The 16,742-nt window shown below is 43.4% G+C and overlaps 2 protein-coding genes across 2 annotated transcripts in view; one reads left to right on the forward strand and one right to left on the reverse strand.

Moving 5' to 3' along the window:
• Window positions 1-16,742, forward strand: part of LOC134017173 (protein phosphatase 1 regulatory subunit 15B) — a 598,478-nt gene that overhangs the window by 188,001 nt on the left and 393,735 nt on the right. The window lies entirely within an intron of this gene.
• cntn2 (contactin 2) overlaps window positions 1-16,742 on the reverse strand; it is a 53,566-nt gene that overhangs the window by 8,143 nt on the left and 28,681 nt on the right. Inside the window, exons 7-21 of the mRNA XM_062456345.1 lie at window positions 16,261-16,363; window positions 15,810-15,991; window positions 14,651-14,787; window positions 13,358-13,487; window positions 12,856-13,006; window positions 10,520-10,647; window positions 10,161-10,336; window positions 9,137-9,257; window positions 8,458-8,616; window positions 8,216-8,365; window positions 5,677-5,747; window positions 5,260-5,494; window positions 4,923-5,038; window positions 2,323-2,509; window positions 926-1,038 (exon numbers count right to left, since the gene is read on the reverse strand). Of these exons, the coding sequence (XP_062312329.1) occupies window positions 926-1,038; window positions 2,323-2,509; window positions 4,923-5,038; window positions 5,260-5,494; window positions 5,677-5,747; window positions 8,216-8,365; window positions 8,458-8,616; window positions 9,137-9,257; window positions 10,161-10,336; window positions 10,520-10,647; window positions 12,856-13,006; window positions 13,358-13,487; window positions 14,651-14,787; window positions 15,810-15,991; window positions 16,261-16,363 (2,159 nt within the window). The remainder of the gene's footprint in view (window positions 1-925; window positions 1,039-2,322; window positions 2,510-4,922; window positions 5,039-5,259; window positions 5,495-5,676; window positions 5,748-8,215; window positions 8,366-8,457; window positions 8,617-9,136; window positions 9,258-10,160; window positions 10,337-10,519; window positions 10,648-12,855; window positions 13,007-13,357; window positions 13,488-14,650; window positions 14,788-15,809; window positions 15,992-16,260; window positions 16,364-16,742) is intronic.

Here is a 16,742-nt window from a genome sequence, read left to right on the forward strand (position 1 = left end):
CCTTCTCCAAACTCTTCTCTTCCCATCATTCTGGTACAAGTTGATCTTTGTCTCATCTGTCCATAGGATGTTTTTCCAGAACTGTATAGGCTCTTTTAGATGTTTTTTGGCAAACTCTAATCTGGTCTTCCTGTTTTTGAGGCTCACCAATGGTTTACATCTTGTGGTGAACCCTCTGTATTTACACTGGTGAAGTCTTCTCTTGATTGTTGACTTTGACACAGATACGCCTACCTCCTGGAGAGTGTTCTTGATCTGGCCAACTGTTGTGAAGGGATTTTTCTTCACCAGGGAAATAATTCTTCTGTCATCCACCACAGTTGTTTTCCGTGGTCTTCCGGGTCTTTTGGTGTTGCTGAGCTCACCAGTGTGTTCTTTATTTTTAAGAATGTACCAAACAGTTGATTTGGCCACCCCTAATGTTTCTGCTATCTCTCTGATGGGTTTGTTTCGATACTGATAGTGACAGCTCTTTGGACATATTGAGAGTTGACAGTAACAGATTCCAAACACAAATACCACACTTAAAATGAACTCCAGACCTTTTATCTGCTCCTTGTAATTGAAATAACGAGGGAATAACACACACCTGGTCATGGAACAGCTGAGCAGCCAATTGTCCAATTACTTTTGGTACCTTAAAAAGGGGGGGGGGGGCACATATAAAATGTGTTGTAATTCCTACACTGTTCCCCTTATTTGGATGTAAATACCCTCAAATTAAAGCTGCAAGTCTGCACTTAAAGCACATCTTGATTGTTTCATTTAAAATCCATTGTGGTGTACAGAGCCAAAATGATGAAAATTGTGTCCAAATATTTATGAACCTGACTGTACATGACTACACAGACACACAGAAACGTACATGACTACACAGACACACAGAAACACACATACAACACTACACAGAAACACACTCACATACCTTGTATCCGGACACGGCTGACTCATTGTGCAGGGCCCGGACGGGGTCCCAGCGCACCGTCACCCAGGAGCCCTCAGTTTTCCAGGACACATTGCCTGGAGGCCGGTTAGGGGCTGCAAATAAACACAGGTCATCCATGACGTGTCCATGAGCTACAAGGATGAAACAACCTGATTCTGGATTGGCCAGAATCAACCCAAGCACTCCTTCTATAATCATGCAGTGTTTCCTCTAGGATTTTTGTTAGACCCTCCCCCCCCCCCCCCCCCCCCAGCCGAAACAAAGTTCTAACCCTATATTTCGGAGCAGGTTAATGTAATAATCTAATAGCTAATGTCATATTGCACATACTTTCGTCCTATTTCCCCTAAAGCAATAAGGTTAGGCTACTTAAAGAGACCTTCCACTCATAAAGTATGTTCTAAATGGCATAAATGCTGCCAATTAATAATTGACATAACAACGTATTGTAAATGGTCAGTAGCCTATCGATTAAGAAACTCTAAAGCATGTACACTGTCTGCTTCATTTGAGCTTGATAGACTTAGCATTCTGTAGCAAATAATAACAATAAACCCATTATTAATTAAAACTACTTCAGCATAATAATGCACTTAAAATACAAACGTGAACAACGGCAAAAACAACATAGAGGAAACACCATGGTAGCACCATGGTGCAGCCAGAGGACAGCTAGCCTCCACTCTCCTCTGGTTATATTGACTTCAATACAAAACTTTGGAGACTGGTAGACTCACCCCTTTCCATAGACACACGTGGTATTTATGACCAGGATACAACCAATCAATGCTTATACAGTATGTTTTCCCATGCTGTCCATCCAATCATAAAATAGGATCTACAGAGCATTATTGGGACACGCCATGGGTTGGTTTTCTTCCTGTCCTACCCAGTTTTTTGAGTCACCAGCCGCCATTGGTGTGGATATGCACAAAAGTCCATCCTAGGCTGTAAGGAGAACTCATTTGAAAATGTATCTGTTACTAAGGTTGTGTTACTGGTAATATATTTTCACAATACTGTCAACTTCTTTCAGGGAGGGGAGGAGTGGGCCTGCTGGAATTACATAAAATACAGTGTCTTATGCTCTCTCGAGAATCCATTTACACCCTAAAGCCCAACTGACAGAGGAACTGCAATGTGCTCTCCTGCTCCCAGGAGTGGTTTGACCCTATGGGGCCCTTGGCTGAAAAGGTTCTTCCTGTTTTCTCAGGAAGAGTGACAGACTGCATGGGCTGTGCTCACGTCATTGCGACAAATCACTACTCCATTCCAGTACGGATCATACTGTGATGGTGGTGTGAGGATAAAGTACTCTGCTGATAGTGGTGTGAGGATAAAGTACTCTGGTAATAGTGATGTGTGAGGGTACATACGAGGTCTCTTGGTGGTGACTGTGGCCCGAGGCGAGGCTGGCCCCGTCCCAGCGCTGTTGTAGGCCAGCACAGCAACATGGTAGCGGGTGCTGGGTCTGAGCCCCGCCACACGGGCTGTTATCTCCAGCCCCGCCGTCCGCACTCGGTCTGCTGCCGCCTCCCTCTCATGCTGCCTCCAGTATCGAATCTGTGTGCACCCATACACATGCACGCACATGCGCACACACATGCACACACATGTACACACACGCGCACACATATACACGCATGTACACACACATACGCACACACATGCACGCTCGCACACACACACACACAGTTTGCACCAAAGTTAAGTGATCTTCTATTCCACATCCATAATATTATAAAATGCACTTATCTGATTTGACGTGCCCTAAGATAGACCCCTAATATAATTACTATCAACTTCCTATGAAGCTCCCTATTACAACTTTTTACAATCACTTTGACACTAATTTCAGAACCTTGATGTCGTTTTCAAAACTCTAGACACAAAACTCACAACTGATGATGAAAACACATTTTTCTAAACACTAACACGATTTTCAATTGCTTGGATACATTACACATACACCTTAGATCATTTGTTCATTGAACTATAATCATCTGTTCAAAATGGCACAACTTATCATCAAAGTATTACCATTTAAAAATGCTATTCACGCATAACATCTGAAATGTCTGTCATTTCCTTACATTACAATGATCTAATTGTCAATTGATACTACTGCTCAAAATGATAAGTAACTGTTGCATTACTCTTACAATGCATAGTTTTATAGAAACTGACAAACAATATTCCAAGTTTAGAACATGAAAGTTTCAGTATAACGAGATCCATTGACACCATACTCAATTGGTGCAAGAAAAAAAGACTTTCCTCTGCCCGACACCCATTATAAAGTCATACATTTTCTTTGAGTCTGTTGCTTTTGTGTTGCGAAAATGTTTCCCTGCTCCAACACACCTGATTCAAATGAATGGGTCGTTATCTAGTTATGCAGAAGCCTTTTAATGACTTAATTTGAATCAGGCGTGTTGGAACAGGGAAATATCTAAAACATGCAGGACAGGGGATACTTGAGGACCAGGGTTGAGAACCACTGTCGGATGCAGTAATCGAAGAGGAGACAAGCCTGGGCTGTGTTTCTTTAGAATTTCGTCCGATAAAGAAAACCCAGAGGGCGGAGATTGTGGATTTGTGCCATTAAACCTAACGTTACCTCTGTCTCCGGGGAGGGCAAACAATGCCAGCCGTCCAAATATACACGTATTTGCAGCTAACACTTCATCAAGCTCAAGTAAAGTTAAACACAAGAATATACAGGTATATTAATTATGGTATTTTTTGCCATAAAACACATCTTTATGTAATCGGTTTGACATAGTTTGTTGTGTATTGAGGCGACCAACTGCAGTGGTCGTAGTGAGTTAATGTTAGTCTAGCTAGTTAGCTAGTTAGTTGGGTTGCTGTGTTAGCCACAACTAAACTCAAAATGCATTTGGAATTAAATGATTGGGAAATCCCTTTACACCGATATTCAGCTGAATGTAAAACAAAGACAATGTGCGAGGCTAAGACTGATTGGTTTTTCATACTCATTTGGTCCTTTGTTTTTATTTACGTTTTTCACAGCATCCCAACTTTTTGGGAATTGAAAAATTAAAGGAAAAGTTGACTTTCCGTTTGAATAGTTAGCAGTTTTTTGAGAGAGGGGTTAGCTAGTTTACAGTAATGATATCACAGTCATCACATATATAAAACCTTGCGGTTTTTAGGGGCAGAAATACGGCAGCGGGTGCTGTATATGGATTGCAAGTGCCCAACACTTGCAGTGTCCATATCTTTCCTTTTCTTTAGCTAAGACGTGATCCAAAGAAACGTGGGAAGGTAAATTTGCCGGCTTTTGCTGCGTCTCAACGGTGTGAGACGTACGGTGGCCCTGAAGTGCAAATCACACCCACTAATATGAGTGCATCCCCCAAATGAAAACACTCCCCCCAAATACGAATCAGCTTCCCCCAAATAGGATGACGTGCTCACCTCCCCCCAATACAAAGACACGCTCCCCCAAATGGGAAACGACATTACAATAGGTGTGTTGTTATGGTTACTTATTTCAGACACTTTGTACAGGCTCATGATACTATGTAGCCAGCGCAATAATTTAGAACGGTGAAAAGACAGTTTTGCTGCAATTACGTAGTAGGTGTCCGTTATCACCCGATAATGGACACCCCTGCAGCCAATCAGAATCGAGTATTCACCCAGAACATGGTATAAAAGCAGTTTGTCTTCCTGGCAACTTTTTACATATCTTGTGTTAACAACAGAATCAACTTTTATTTAATTTAAGATCCGTAAGGCCTATATGTTTATTGTTTGCACCTTATTGCCACAGCAAATTCTGTGTTTGTGTAACATACATGGCGAATAAACCGAATACTCACACTGTGTGTGAGTATGTGTGTGTATATTAATGTGTGTGTGTATGCGTATGCACTGTGTGATAATATATGTATGTTTGTGTGTGCGTACACGTGTGTGTAAATGGGTGCTTGTGTTGGCTTAGGGCTACCTCGTAGCCCCGCAGGATGCCATGGGAACTGTGGTGGTGAACAGGGTCCCAGGACACCTGGATCTCAAAGGCCGTCAGTGCCGTGGCGTTGATACTAGATGGCGCCACTGTGGGCTCTGGAGGCAGGAGGAGCGAGGGAGGAAGGAGGAGGGAAGGGTAAAGGCAGGGCATGAGTAAGCACAGTAGAGATACTTGCACAAACACACATCACTACTGCACAGTGTGTGATAGGTCCTGAATATCTTATCAGACACTTTCAATAACCACAATAAAAGTACAGTATGGTCAAATCTGTAGCTTTTCTTTTTTTTTTTTTAGCTCTTTCCAACAAACTTACCTTCCTCTGCAGAGTGCACTAGGGCCATCTGGCTGAAGGGGCCTTCTCCTTTCCGGTTATAGGCCTTGATCTTCACCTCGAAGGAGCTGTATGGGGACAGGCTCTGGTTGGTGTAAACGTAGCGAGAAGACTCCACATTGGGCACACGCACCATTGTCCACATCTCGGCATCCCGCCTCTTGAAGGCCACGATGTATCCAAAACCATCTCCGTTCTGGTACTCCCGTGCCATTGGCTAGAATTGGATGCATAGAAGAACATTTTACAAGGACAGCAGAATGTTTTGTGCAGAATTTAATGTTTCATTAGCATTACAGTTTAACACCATACACACATCACACACAAGCAAACACAACACAACACATTACAACACAACGGCAAAACAAATTCCTAAAGCCGATGATCCCACAAACTCACAGTCCAAGTTATGATGAGTTCGTTGCGGTCTCCTCCGCCTCCTCCTAGGCCACTAGGGGCCACTGTGGGAGCTAGGAAGCAGATGCATCACAACAAGAGAGTCACACAAGCACCTTTACCAAAGGAAACTCTGCTACAAACATCTAAATTCTCTAGTACAAGCTAGTATCTGAATTCTCCTTAGTACCAATTAGCATCTGAATCCTCTCTAGCACAAGCTAGCATCTGAATTATCTCTAGCACACTGTACACTGTACATTTTTCCTCCAACACTGACGTCTGTCTAATTTCAACAGTAGATAACTTGAACACCTTTATAATTGTAACTAATGCTGGGTACACACTAAAATATTTTACAAATATTTTAAGATTTAAAAAATGTGAGAGACCATAAACATGAGGAAAGAAAATCCTAGATTTAACCTTTTTGCTCTTATAGTGTGTGGTGTTTGTCCTCGAGGTCCCCCCCACACATCAGGATTTCTGATCGTAAATATTCAACATGAATTCGCGATCGGGGCGGCTCAGACGTTCTTCCGAGCAAGTTCGGTCACTCTTAACACACCTCACACCAAGGGAAAATCTGATAAAATAATCTGTAGATAATCGGGACATAACCTAGGATTGTCGGGACATTACCTAGGATTGTCGGAAGGGGGAAATCGGCCCAAAATCAGCCCGATTATCTTGTGGTGTGTACCCAGTATAAAGTAATTGAGAGTTGCCTGTTGCTTGTTGTGATCCATTTCCATAGTTTCAGTGTTATTTGTGTTTTTGTTTAAGTGATAATTGCTGAATTGTGGGAGTGGCATCAGCTACTACACCTGGGTAATGCTCACTGGTCCCACTACACCTGGCTAATCATCACTGGTTAGCTTCCCTGATCCCACTACACCTGGGTAATCATCACTGGTCCCACTATACCTGAGGAAGGCATACAGCTTCTGGCAGCCAGGTTCCCCAGGTGAGACATTTTCTCCTCGTTTGACCATGTCTCTGTCTTCACCCACTCACAAGGCAGACAATCACCTATATCGTTGCCACAGTCACACTTTTTGACCATCATTTTGTATCTTTCTTATCCATTTTTGTATTCTTCTCTTCCTCCCCCCTCAGAACAACCTTATCTGCCTACGTGCCACCAGGCTAGCTTTGTTATCTCCACCTTCCCCAGTCTCTGCCGCCCTGTAGAACAGTTTCAAGCAGCAGAGGACAACCGGACAACAGGAATGGAGGACAACCTTGTATCCTTTACTTGTCTCACATTCCGTGTTTAAAAATGTCAGCTACTGACGAAAGCATACACTGTAACCACTGGTGTCCCTCAGGGTTTAGTCATTGGACCCTTGTTGTTATCTCTTTAGACCAAAGCCCTTGGTTCTGTATATTTGGGCATATACAGGACACTGCTGCCCTAAGGTGCTCAAGGTAATTCTCCCATGTAACCGCCCACTGCCTTCCAATGCTGTTCAGATTCAAGACATGGGTGCATACATTATAGGCATATATTTATTACAGATTATCATGCCGTGTACTACCCAGCCTCCCCCTAGTGGCCTATATGGAGGTGTGATTCACCCTGTACTACAGCCTCCCCCTAGTGGTCTACAGCCGTGGCCAAAAGTATTGGGAGCGACATACATTTTGTGTTTGCAAAGGTTGCTGGGCATTGGCATAAAATGACTGCTAAAATAATTTCAGTAAGTCATATCATCAGCACAGGGGAAAGTTTGAAATGAAGCTTAGCGCAAGTTCAGTCAGGCAAGACCGATCCCTGCACTCGGGCATACTCGATAATGTTTCAGTACTTACTCACCCCGCTAAGAACGCTCTTCTTTCCCTCTTTTCTATGTCGGGCTGTCATCTTGGTTTCAGTTTGATTAGCGCTCCCGTCTATCAATTAACGCTGTCAATTCTTCCTCGTAGCTTTCAGCCTATCACAATGATCCCTTGCCTTTAAATACGATTCTCTCCCTGTTTAGTTTGTCCATGCTATCAAGTGCGCGACCCTCCACCTCCCCGTCGCCACCCAGTGCCTTGTCTCTGTTCTTTGACTCCTCTGGCTGGGTTGTCGGCTGCCGCCACTGCCACCAGTGTCTGGACTCCGTGGGGGATTCTTCTTCGGATGTTGGGCAGGCGCCCTTTGATCAATAATTCCCCATGGGGTCTAAGCTCCAAAAACTTGTAGTACATTTATCATTCTGTAAAGAAACATCACTTTACTCATCCCAGGTCTCTCCTGATGGAACTAGTTCTAGCCAGGTGAAATCACTATCATTCTGATTGGATTTTAAGAGCAGATTGACTGCTGTAAAAGAGGGGACTATTTGCATATATTGAAAATGTCCGCCCCAAAAAAGCGTGAAAAAATATGAAATGTGCCTTATTGTATTCCAGTATTCTATAGAAACATGTGAAAACATTTTCCTCAAATACGGAACCAGCAAACTTTGCAAAACACAACATTTGTCATTGCCAAAACTTATGGCCATGACTGTATATGGAGGTGTGCTTGACCCTGTGACCTGTGCCCTCGAACCTGCTTGCTGGGTGCGGACGGTGTGAGAGGCCATGCTGGGCTCGCCGCTTCCCAGGATGTTGCTGGCAATGACGTGGAACCCATAGTCCATCCAGGGCAGCAGACCAATCACACGAGCCGACTCTGCGTTTCCCTCGATGTTGGTTGGCTCTAAGAGGAGGCAAAGGAGAAACTGGTAGTAAGGTAAATTTTGTATTTTTAAGATGTCAAAGATCAAATTCCAATCACATACGCACACTCACCTGTCCTCATCCTCTTCCATCCTGATGTGAGGGCGGAGCGGCCCATAATGACGTACTTGCCGATGGGGCTGTGATTGTCATAGCCACGACTCCAACGGAGTTCTACCGACGTGTCTGCCACGTTCTTCACAATCAAACCACCAGGAGGGCCTGGGGGGCCTGGTCAGCCCACAGATTAGAACCATCATGCAGATTTATGTCACAGGAAACTAGAACATGATCATTCTCATACAAATATGCCTGTCAAAGGTGCCTATCATGACTGTAACTGAACCTAATTTGCCCTTTGGGGACAATGGACACTATGGGGATAGTATACCCATGTGTTTTGTACAATGCATAGAAAAGTGCAGTTTAAAACAGTTTAAAATGCCTTGCCTTTGGCGTGGCTTCACATTTAAACCGTCTCATCGGTTCTAACAGTCATTAAAATCAACCCTTCATCAAGATGATCCTTTCCTTACTGCTTTAAGCCCATGTAAAATAAAATACAAGTAAAACATTGAGTCATTTCTAAACTAGCTGCTGCTCTGGTACCTTGTGTTTCCCACTGCTAAGGCATTGATGTGATAGCAATCCGAGTCAAAGAATCAGCTGTAGCCTTGCTCAAAAATAGAGCTAGTCATAATGCTACATGCTACAAGCAGCATGTTGGAGCTGTGGTGTCTCCTGGACCTACCTCGGATGACCAGTTTAGCAGAGGCAGAGGCACTGTCCACCACGGTTTGGGCTGTGCAGGTGTAGAGGCCTGCTTGGCCCAGCTGACCATTCACTATCAACAGGTCTCCTATCGTCTCCTTCTGTGTGTGAGAGAGGATGAGAGAGTGACTAAGATAGAAAGATAAATAGATAGAGAGTAGTTCCATAGGGAAGGGTAGACCAAGGGTGGGCAGTATTTAAAGAAAGGAGGAAGAGAGAATCAGAGAGAGAATCTATCATTTGACAGCTCATAAGATAGAATTGTTTTTAATCCAAGCTAACTTTGAACATTTATTTAATTATAAAATTTGAGTGAAAGCACAAACTACCCATTGAAGGATGGTTAGGCTTCAAAAAGTCCCAACCATGGCAAATATCACCTTTAAAGGCAGGGTAGGTAATGTTGTTGATAAGCATTGTTCTCATATTTGCTTAAATAAGCTCCACATCCTGATAACAATCCAAAAATCTAAGGGGTTGACCATAAAATAAAATCTATCCAATATCTGTGGGCGTTGAAGACTGTAATAAACACGTTCAATAATTGAGGTTGGACCGGCACTAATTATTGGACGGCATTCTGACTGAATCCAATGATTGAACGGGATACTTCAGTCTGTCTGCCTCCCGGCAGTAGTCAGGCAAGACAGTTCATGTGTTTTGGAGGAGTGGCTTTTAAGGGAGGGGGTGGGATATTTTGGTTTGAATCCTTTCAAACTAGCAAAAATTGCTAGGTTCGTAAATCTTACCTATCCTAACTTTAATACAAGCAAGCCATGAAGATGTTGAGACAGTTGTGAGTCTCACAGTTTGTGAAACAGGCTTTAAAATGTATATTATCTTCTTGTGAAATAATTGTTTCAGTCAGTACAGGGAGATGAAGACTTCATAACTTGCTTCTGTCCAATCTTCAATGGTCTTTCAATAACTAAGTCGCAGACAATTGTACGTCTATAACTACCCCCTTTTTCTATATTGGTACAGTCCATTATGAATTGACTCACTCCCTCTAGGCGTTGGTAGGGCCCGGAAGGGTCCTCCAGGTCCAGTAAGGCTCCATTCAGGGCCCAGGTGAAGGTCAGGTCCATGGTAGGGTCGTGCGAGGCATGGCACTGCAGGGTAACATTGTCCCCCTGGTTGATGTCAGCATTGGAAGGGGCCAGGGTGATCTTAGTGGCGTCTGGGGAGTGGGTGAGAAAAAGAGAGCTGATTGGAAGGATAAGAGAGAAACAAAGAATAGGGAATAGAGACACTGTCGGACAATTACAGGAAGAGAGGGAGAGTTAGTGATGGGAGAAGAAGAGGTGAAGATGGGTTAGGGTAGGGTGAGGAAGTGGAGATGGGTGGCTAAGCAAGTACCTACCTCTGACAGACAGGTGTCCTGTGCTATTGGCTTTGCCCAGGTAGTTCTCAGCAAAGCAGGTGTACTTTCCCTCGTCGGCACGGCTAATGTTGTGAATCCACAGTTGCCCATCTGGAGTCACTGTCACTCTGAGAAAGAACGTTTCAGAATGAAGACTGGAATTCATGACAGTAACTTTGTGGCTAACTATATCTGGCAAGCTCATTCTGACTTACTCCATCTGTTTAACCCTTGTGCTGCCTTCGGGTCACATGACCCAAAGGTTCATAACGAACCATTGTTGTGTTTACCCAATTTTACCCAATACAAAAACAAATAAAAATAATTTTCTTTTAACTTTTGCAATGTGGGGGGTCTGAGACAGCCCAAGAAAATGCTTCACTTTGTTTTTGTATGCGGTTAAGTTGCCGCAATACAACGGTGGGTCACAATGACTGATGGGTCAGAATGACCCGAATGATAACACAAGGGTTAACTCTATCTGGCTAACTTTTTTTAAGTGAGGAGGAAACATGAAATGTGTCTGTGGTGTTTTAAATTGAATTGATCGACCTGTTAGCTGTGTACGGTGGCCCTGAAGTGCAAACCACATACCCTAATATGAGTACATCCCCCAAATGAAAACACTCCCCCCAAATACAAGTCAACTTCCCCCAAATTATGGAGGATTATAGGGGCCAAAACTAAATAAATAAATACTTGGATAAATAAATAATTATATAACACAAAGCTTAAATAAATGACTAATTACATAATGAAATGCCTAATTGACATACAAAATATATAAATTACAAATTAAATGAGACACAAAATATATAAATGTTACATGTATTTGTGTGTATATATATTTATGTTTTAATGTGTTCACATTTATTTATTTATACTTACATTTATTTATTTATCCTTACATTTATTTATTTATCCTTACATTTATCCACGGTGTAACTTGCTGCAGCAAAATAAATCCGTCGTCCGCCGTCACCAAGTCAGGGGGCGGGTTAAAGCCTCAATCTAGCCTGACAGTTACGTGCACCAGGACATTTGTTTGGCTATCGAAGCATGTAGTAAATAGTAGGTTACTTATAATAGTAGGTTACTTAAGTATAAATAACATGTTACACGTAAAAATCGATAGCCAAACAACCATCCTGGTCCACGTAACTCTGTCATTATCATGAAGTTGATCGTTTTGGTTGTTCATATTAGGGGGTGTGGTTTGCACTTCAGGGCCACCGTAGTGTGACAACACTATGTTAAATACTTACGTCTTTGGTGTGAAAATATAGTGTTGACAGATCATATTGTTGCACAACAAAGTTCTGTCTCAGGAGATTGATAAATATAATCAAACTTTCAATTCACCATGGCTAACAGACATTTTTAAGATTTAATTTTTTTTGTTTGTTGGTGAAACATCCTTAATTCCTTTACATTTGCTTCTGAAGAGGATCATCAAGAAAGTATAATGTTACACACCTCCTCTTAAGATAAAATATCTTAGACCTTATTTTATTGACAGTTCAACACTGCTTGGAAACAGACACACACAGCTACTACGGCAATATCAGCAAAATTCCGATAGGACACATACATGCCAAACACACCCATAGCTGATGTGTTTGCCCACCTGTGCCCACCTGTGTCATACACACATGTTCATCACATTGTGAAACATCAATTACCTACATATGACAAAATCTACTGTAATACAGTCTTTGAAATATACAGTAGAGTAGGGACTTTCTGTTTGATCTCAAATGCTTCTTATGTTGTTGGTGTTGATGTTCTAATTAAATCTGTATTACATCAGAGGATACGTGGGATGAGAGTGGCTATCATACCATCTATATAGCTGGCATGGTTCATGTCCTACTATCTATACACCTGGCAGGGTTTGAAGTGGAGTTCAAGGTGAGGATAGGGATGGGTACAACTTTACAAATAAGACAGTATTGTAAGTGTAATACATTTTGAATTCATTTTAACATATTTTATCACGCATATTTGTTGCTCATTGTTGTCCCTAGTTAAGCTACACAGTTTTTGAAGGCTGGTTGTGGGTTTGATGTTTTCCTTTGTGATAGTACATTTTCTGTCTATCTATCAAACCCTCCATACACTGATGTTATGGTTTGTAATGGCATTGTTTAAGTGTGTATGTGTGTGTTTGGTATGGTATGATATGGTGAGTGTGTGCAAGTGTGAGAGTGTGTGTGTAGTATGGTGTCGTGTGTGTCTGTCACTGTGTGTTGTCAAGTGTGGTGTGTGTGCGTGGTATGTGGTGTGAGTGGTCTGGTGTGTGGGGTATGATGTGGTGCGTGTGCGTATATGTTTACCTGCTGCTGTTGGTGAGCAGCTCCGTGCCTCTGCTCCAGAACAGCGTGGGTTTGGGGGCGGCGCGCGGCCGGCACTCCATTATCACCTGGCCCCCTCTGGCTGCCGGCACAAGCTTTCTCACCGGGTGGCGTCTGAAGTCTGGGGCCTGGACTGGAGGCAGGACAGGAGAGGAGAGGAGGAGGAGGGGAGAGGAGAAAATGGGAGAAGAGAGGAGGAGAAAAAGATGAGGAGAGAGGAGGAAAGGTAAGGAGTGAAGGGGAAGGAATTGAGGAGTAAGAGAGAAGGGATTAGAAGATTTTAAGATGAAGGGAGGGAAAGCAAGTAAATAGAGAGAAAAAGAAGATTGAGTGAAATTAATTAAATGTAGTGAGAACGAAGGAAAACAGGAAAGATGCAATTTCTTGAACTAATAAAGCAGAATTCAATTAAAACCATTTAGCCAAAGAAATTATCTCTATTGTTCCAAATTCAATTGTTTCTCTGCTGGGTGTGAACTTTTACCTTGCACCCTGAGCTCGGCGTTGGAGTAGATGGTGCCATGTTTGTTCTCAGCAACACACTGGTACATCCCAGTATCCTCTAGGGACAGACTGAGGATTTTCAGACGACCTCCGTTGACCTCCACTCTGTCCTGGAGTCAGGAAGATAGAGAGGAGGAGGGGAGGGGAGGATAAAGGATAAAGAGAGGAGACAGAGAAAAATGGAAAGAAGTCAGGATTGTAACATAGGTACACAACTGTGACAAGGCGCAGTCAACAACGTGAGAGGAGAAAAGGAACAGGGGTCACATTTATAAAACTGTGCGTAGGATTCTTACTAAAAGTGTACGTACGCCCAAAAGCCTAAAATGGCGTACACCAAAAAAAAAAAAGATTTATAAAACTGTGCGTACGCACACCTGTAAGCAATGTTCCCTTTATAAATGACAGATTACCCACAAGTGTACGTATGTGAATCAGCATTTTACCCCGCCCTGAACACACCCATTTTTAACCATAAATGGTCAATGCAAAGCACCTCATGAATGCTAATCCAGTATATTAATGACCCTGGCTGTTACAGCCATAACACTACCTCCACCATGCTTCACTGATGAGGTGGTATGCTTTGGATCATGGGCAGTTCCTTCCCTTCTCCAAACTCTTCTCTTCCCATCATTCTGGTACAAGTTGATCTTTGTCTCATCTGTCCATAGGATTTTGTTCCAGAACTGTAAAGGCTCTTTTAGATGTTTTTTGGCAAACTCTAATCTGGTCTTGGTGTTTTTGAGGCTCACCAATGGTTTACATCTTGTGGTGAACCCTCTGTATTTACGCTGGTGAAGTCTTCTCTTGATTGTTGACTTTGACACAGATACGCCTACCTCCTGGAGAGTGTTCTTGATCTGGCCAACTGTTGTGAAGGGGTTTTTCTTCACCAGGGAAATAATTCTTCTGTCATCCACCACAGTTGTTTTCCGTGGTCTTCCGGGTCTTTTGGTGTTGCTGAGCTCACCAGTGCGTTCTTTCTTTTTAAGAATGTACCAAACAGCCACACCTAATGTTTCTGCTATCTCTCTGATGGGTTTGTTTAGATTTTTCAGCCTAATGATGGCTTGCTTCACTGATAGTGACAGCTCTTTGGACTTCATATTGAGAGTTGGCAGAATTTCAAATCCAATGTGGTGGTGTACAGCGGCAAAATGATGAAAATTGTGTGAATGTATAATATTTATGGACATGACTGTATAAGGCTCAGTTGTGTACAGGAAGAGCTGAAGGCATCGTGGCTGACGTGTTCAGGGAGTGTTCATACCTGTGTGCTGAGAGGCTGCCCGTTGCGTAACCAGCGGATGGAAGGTCTGGGCTTGCCTGAAGCAATACAGCTCCAGCTCAGCTCTGAGCTGATCTCCACCTCTGAGTCGCTCATTACCTGGAGCCACTCTGGTTGGGCTGGGACACACGACAAGCCATAGTTTACATTTACATTTTTACATTTTTAGTCATTTAGCAGACGCTCTTATCCAGAGCGACTTAATAAAGTAGGGTGAAGTGCCTTGCCCAAGGACACAACGTAATTTGGCACGGCCGGGGAATCGAACTGGCAACCTTCAGATTACTAGCCAGACTCCCTCACCGCTCAGCCATCTGACTCTCAGATCTGGCAGATCTGAGTTAGTGTGTGTGTGTGAACACGCTCCCAAGTTCAAGAATGCATCTGTGGTGTGTGTCTGCCACTGTGTTCATTATCAGCGTGCAACTTTTACACGTGCTGATGTACAGTCATGGCCATAAGTTTTGGCAATGACAAATCAGGGTTTCCCACAGCACTTTTCAGTTAAGGCGGCCGCCTAAGAAACACACGCCTGCCGCCTTAACTACGTCGTAAAAAAAAAAAGTTGTCCTGTTTTCTCCCTTCCATTCCAAACCGTGACGTTTGCGCCTCCCCCTCCCCACACACCCCACTGGCAAACCTTACCCTACCACCTTAACCAACACATTTTCTGTTCGAAACCCTGCAAATGTTGTGTTTTACAAAGTTTGCTGGTTCAGAATTTGAGGGAAATGTTTCACATGTTTCTAAAGAATACTGGAATACAGAAGGCACATTTCATATTTTTTTAAGCTTTTTTGGGACGAACATTTTCAATTTAGTCCCCTCTTTTACAGCAGTCAATCTGCTCTTAAAATCCAATCAGAATGATAGAGTGATTTCACCTGGCTAGAACTAGTTCAAACTTTCCCCTGTGCTGATGATATGACTTACTGAAATTATGTTAGCATTCCTTTTATGCCAAGGCCCAGCAACCTTTGCAAACACAAAATGTATGTCGCTCCCAATACTTTTGGCCACGGCTGTACACATATGTAAGTGAGTGTGTGTTTGATGGTGGTGTAGCTGTGTGTATTGTGTGTGTACTGTGACAGCATACACGCATGTATGTGTTGCATGTGTGTGCTGACTGTCCACTCACCCTGCACGGTGACGCGTCCCTGGTGCGTGTCACGGCCCTCAGAGTTGTAAGCCTCGCACTCGTAGATGCCCTCGTCATCAAAGGCCACGTCTGGCAGCGTGAGGACAGGGCCCTCAGAGCTCTCCTCTGCCTTGGAGGGCAGCAGGCCGTCCACCTTTCTCCAGCGCAGCTTGGGCACTGGACTAGGGGAGTGGGAGAGGAGGTGGTCGGTGAGGAGAGAAGAAGAGAGAGAGGGAGATGAGAGAGAAGGATGGACAGGGGGAGGAGAGGCGAGAGAAAGATGGAGAGGGGGAGGAGAGGAGAGAGAAGGATGGAGAGGGAGAGGATATGATGAGAGGTAAATGAGGAGATGAGGTGAGGATATGGTGAAAATGCTATGTCTGGCATTGCCTATGATGGGAATCAGGTTCCCTGTCCTTCAACAGAAAAGTTCTCATTTAAAATAACGTACTTTCCGTAGGCGAAGCATTCCAGCTGTGTAGTGTGGCGAGCCAGGGCGTACGTCTCTGTGGGGAAACGGACTTTGATGCTGGGGGCTGACTTCCTGGGATTGGCTGTGCAGACAGAGACGGAATGTTATACACAGACACAAATACATTCACACACACATGTACGCACACATACACACACACACGCACACACACCCACACACAGAAACAAAAGGTGATTATGGAAATAAGAAAATATGTTATGCATAGATATGGAGGAAATAGACCCTACTCGCATGCAGGGACACTCGCACACGCACACAATCACACACATGCAAATATGCAAAAACACAAATACACACCATCTCTTTCTCTCTCTCTCTCTCTCTCTCTCTCTCTCTCTCTCTCTCTCTCTCTCTCTCTCTCTCTCTCTCTCTCTCTCTCTCTCTCTCTCTCTCTCTCTCTCTCTCTCTCTCTCTCTCTCTCTCTCTCACACGCACACACA

The sequence above is a fragment of the Osmerus eperlanus genome, chromosome 1, assembly GCF_963692335.1.
Source record: "Osmerus eperlanus chromosome 1, fOsmEpe2.1, whole genome shotgun sequence".
NCBI lineage: Eukaryota > Metazoa > Chordata > Actinopteri > Osmeriformes > Osmeridae > Osmerus > Osmerus eperlanus.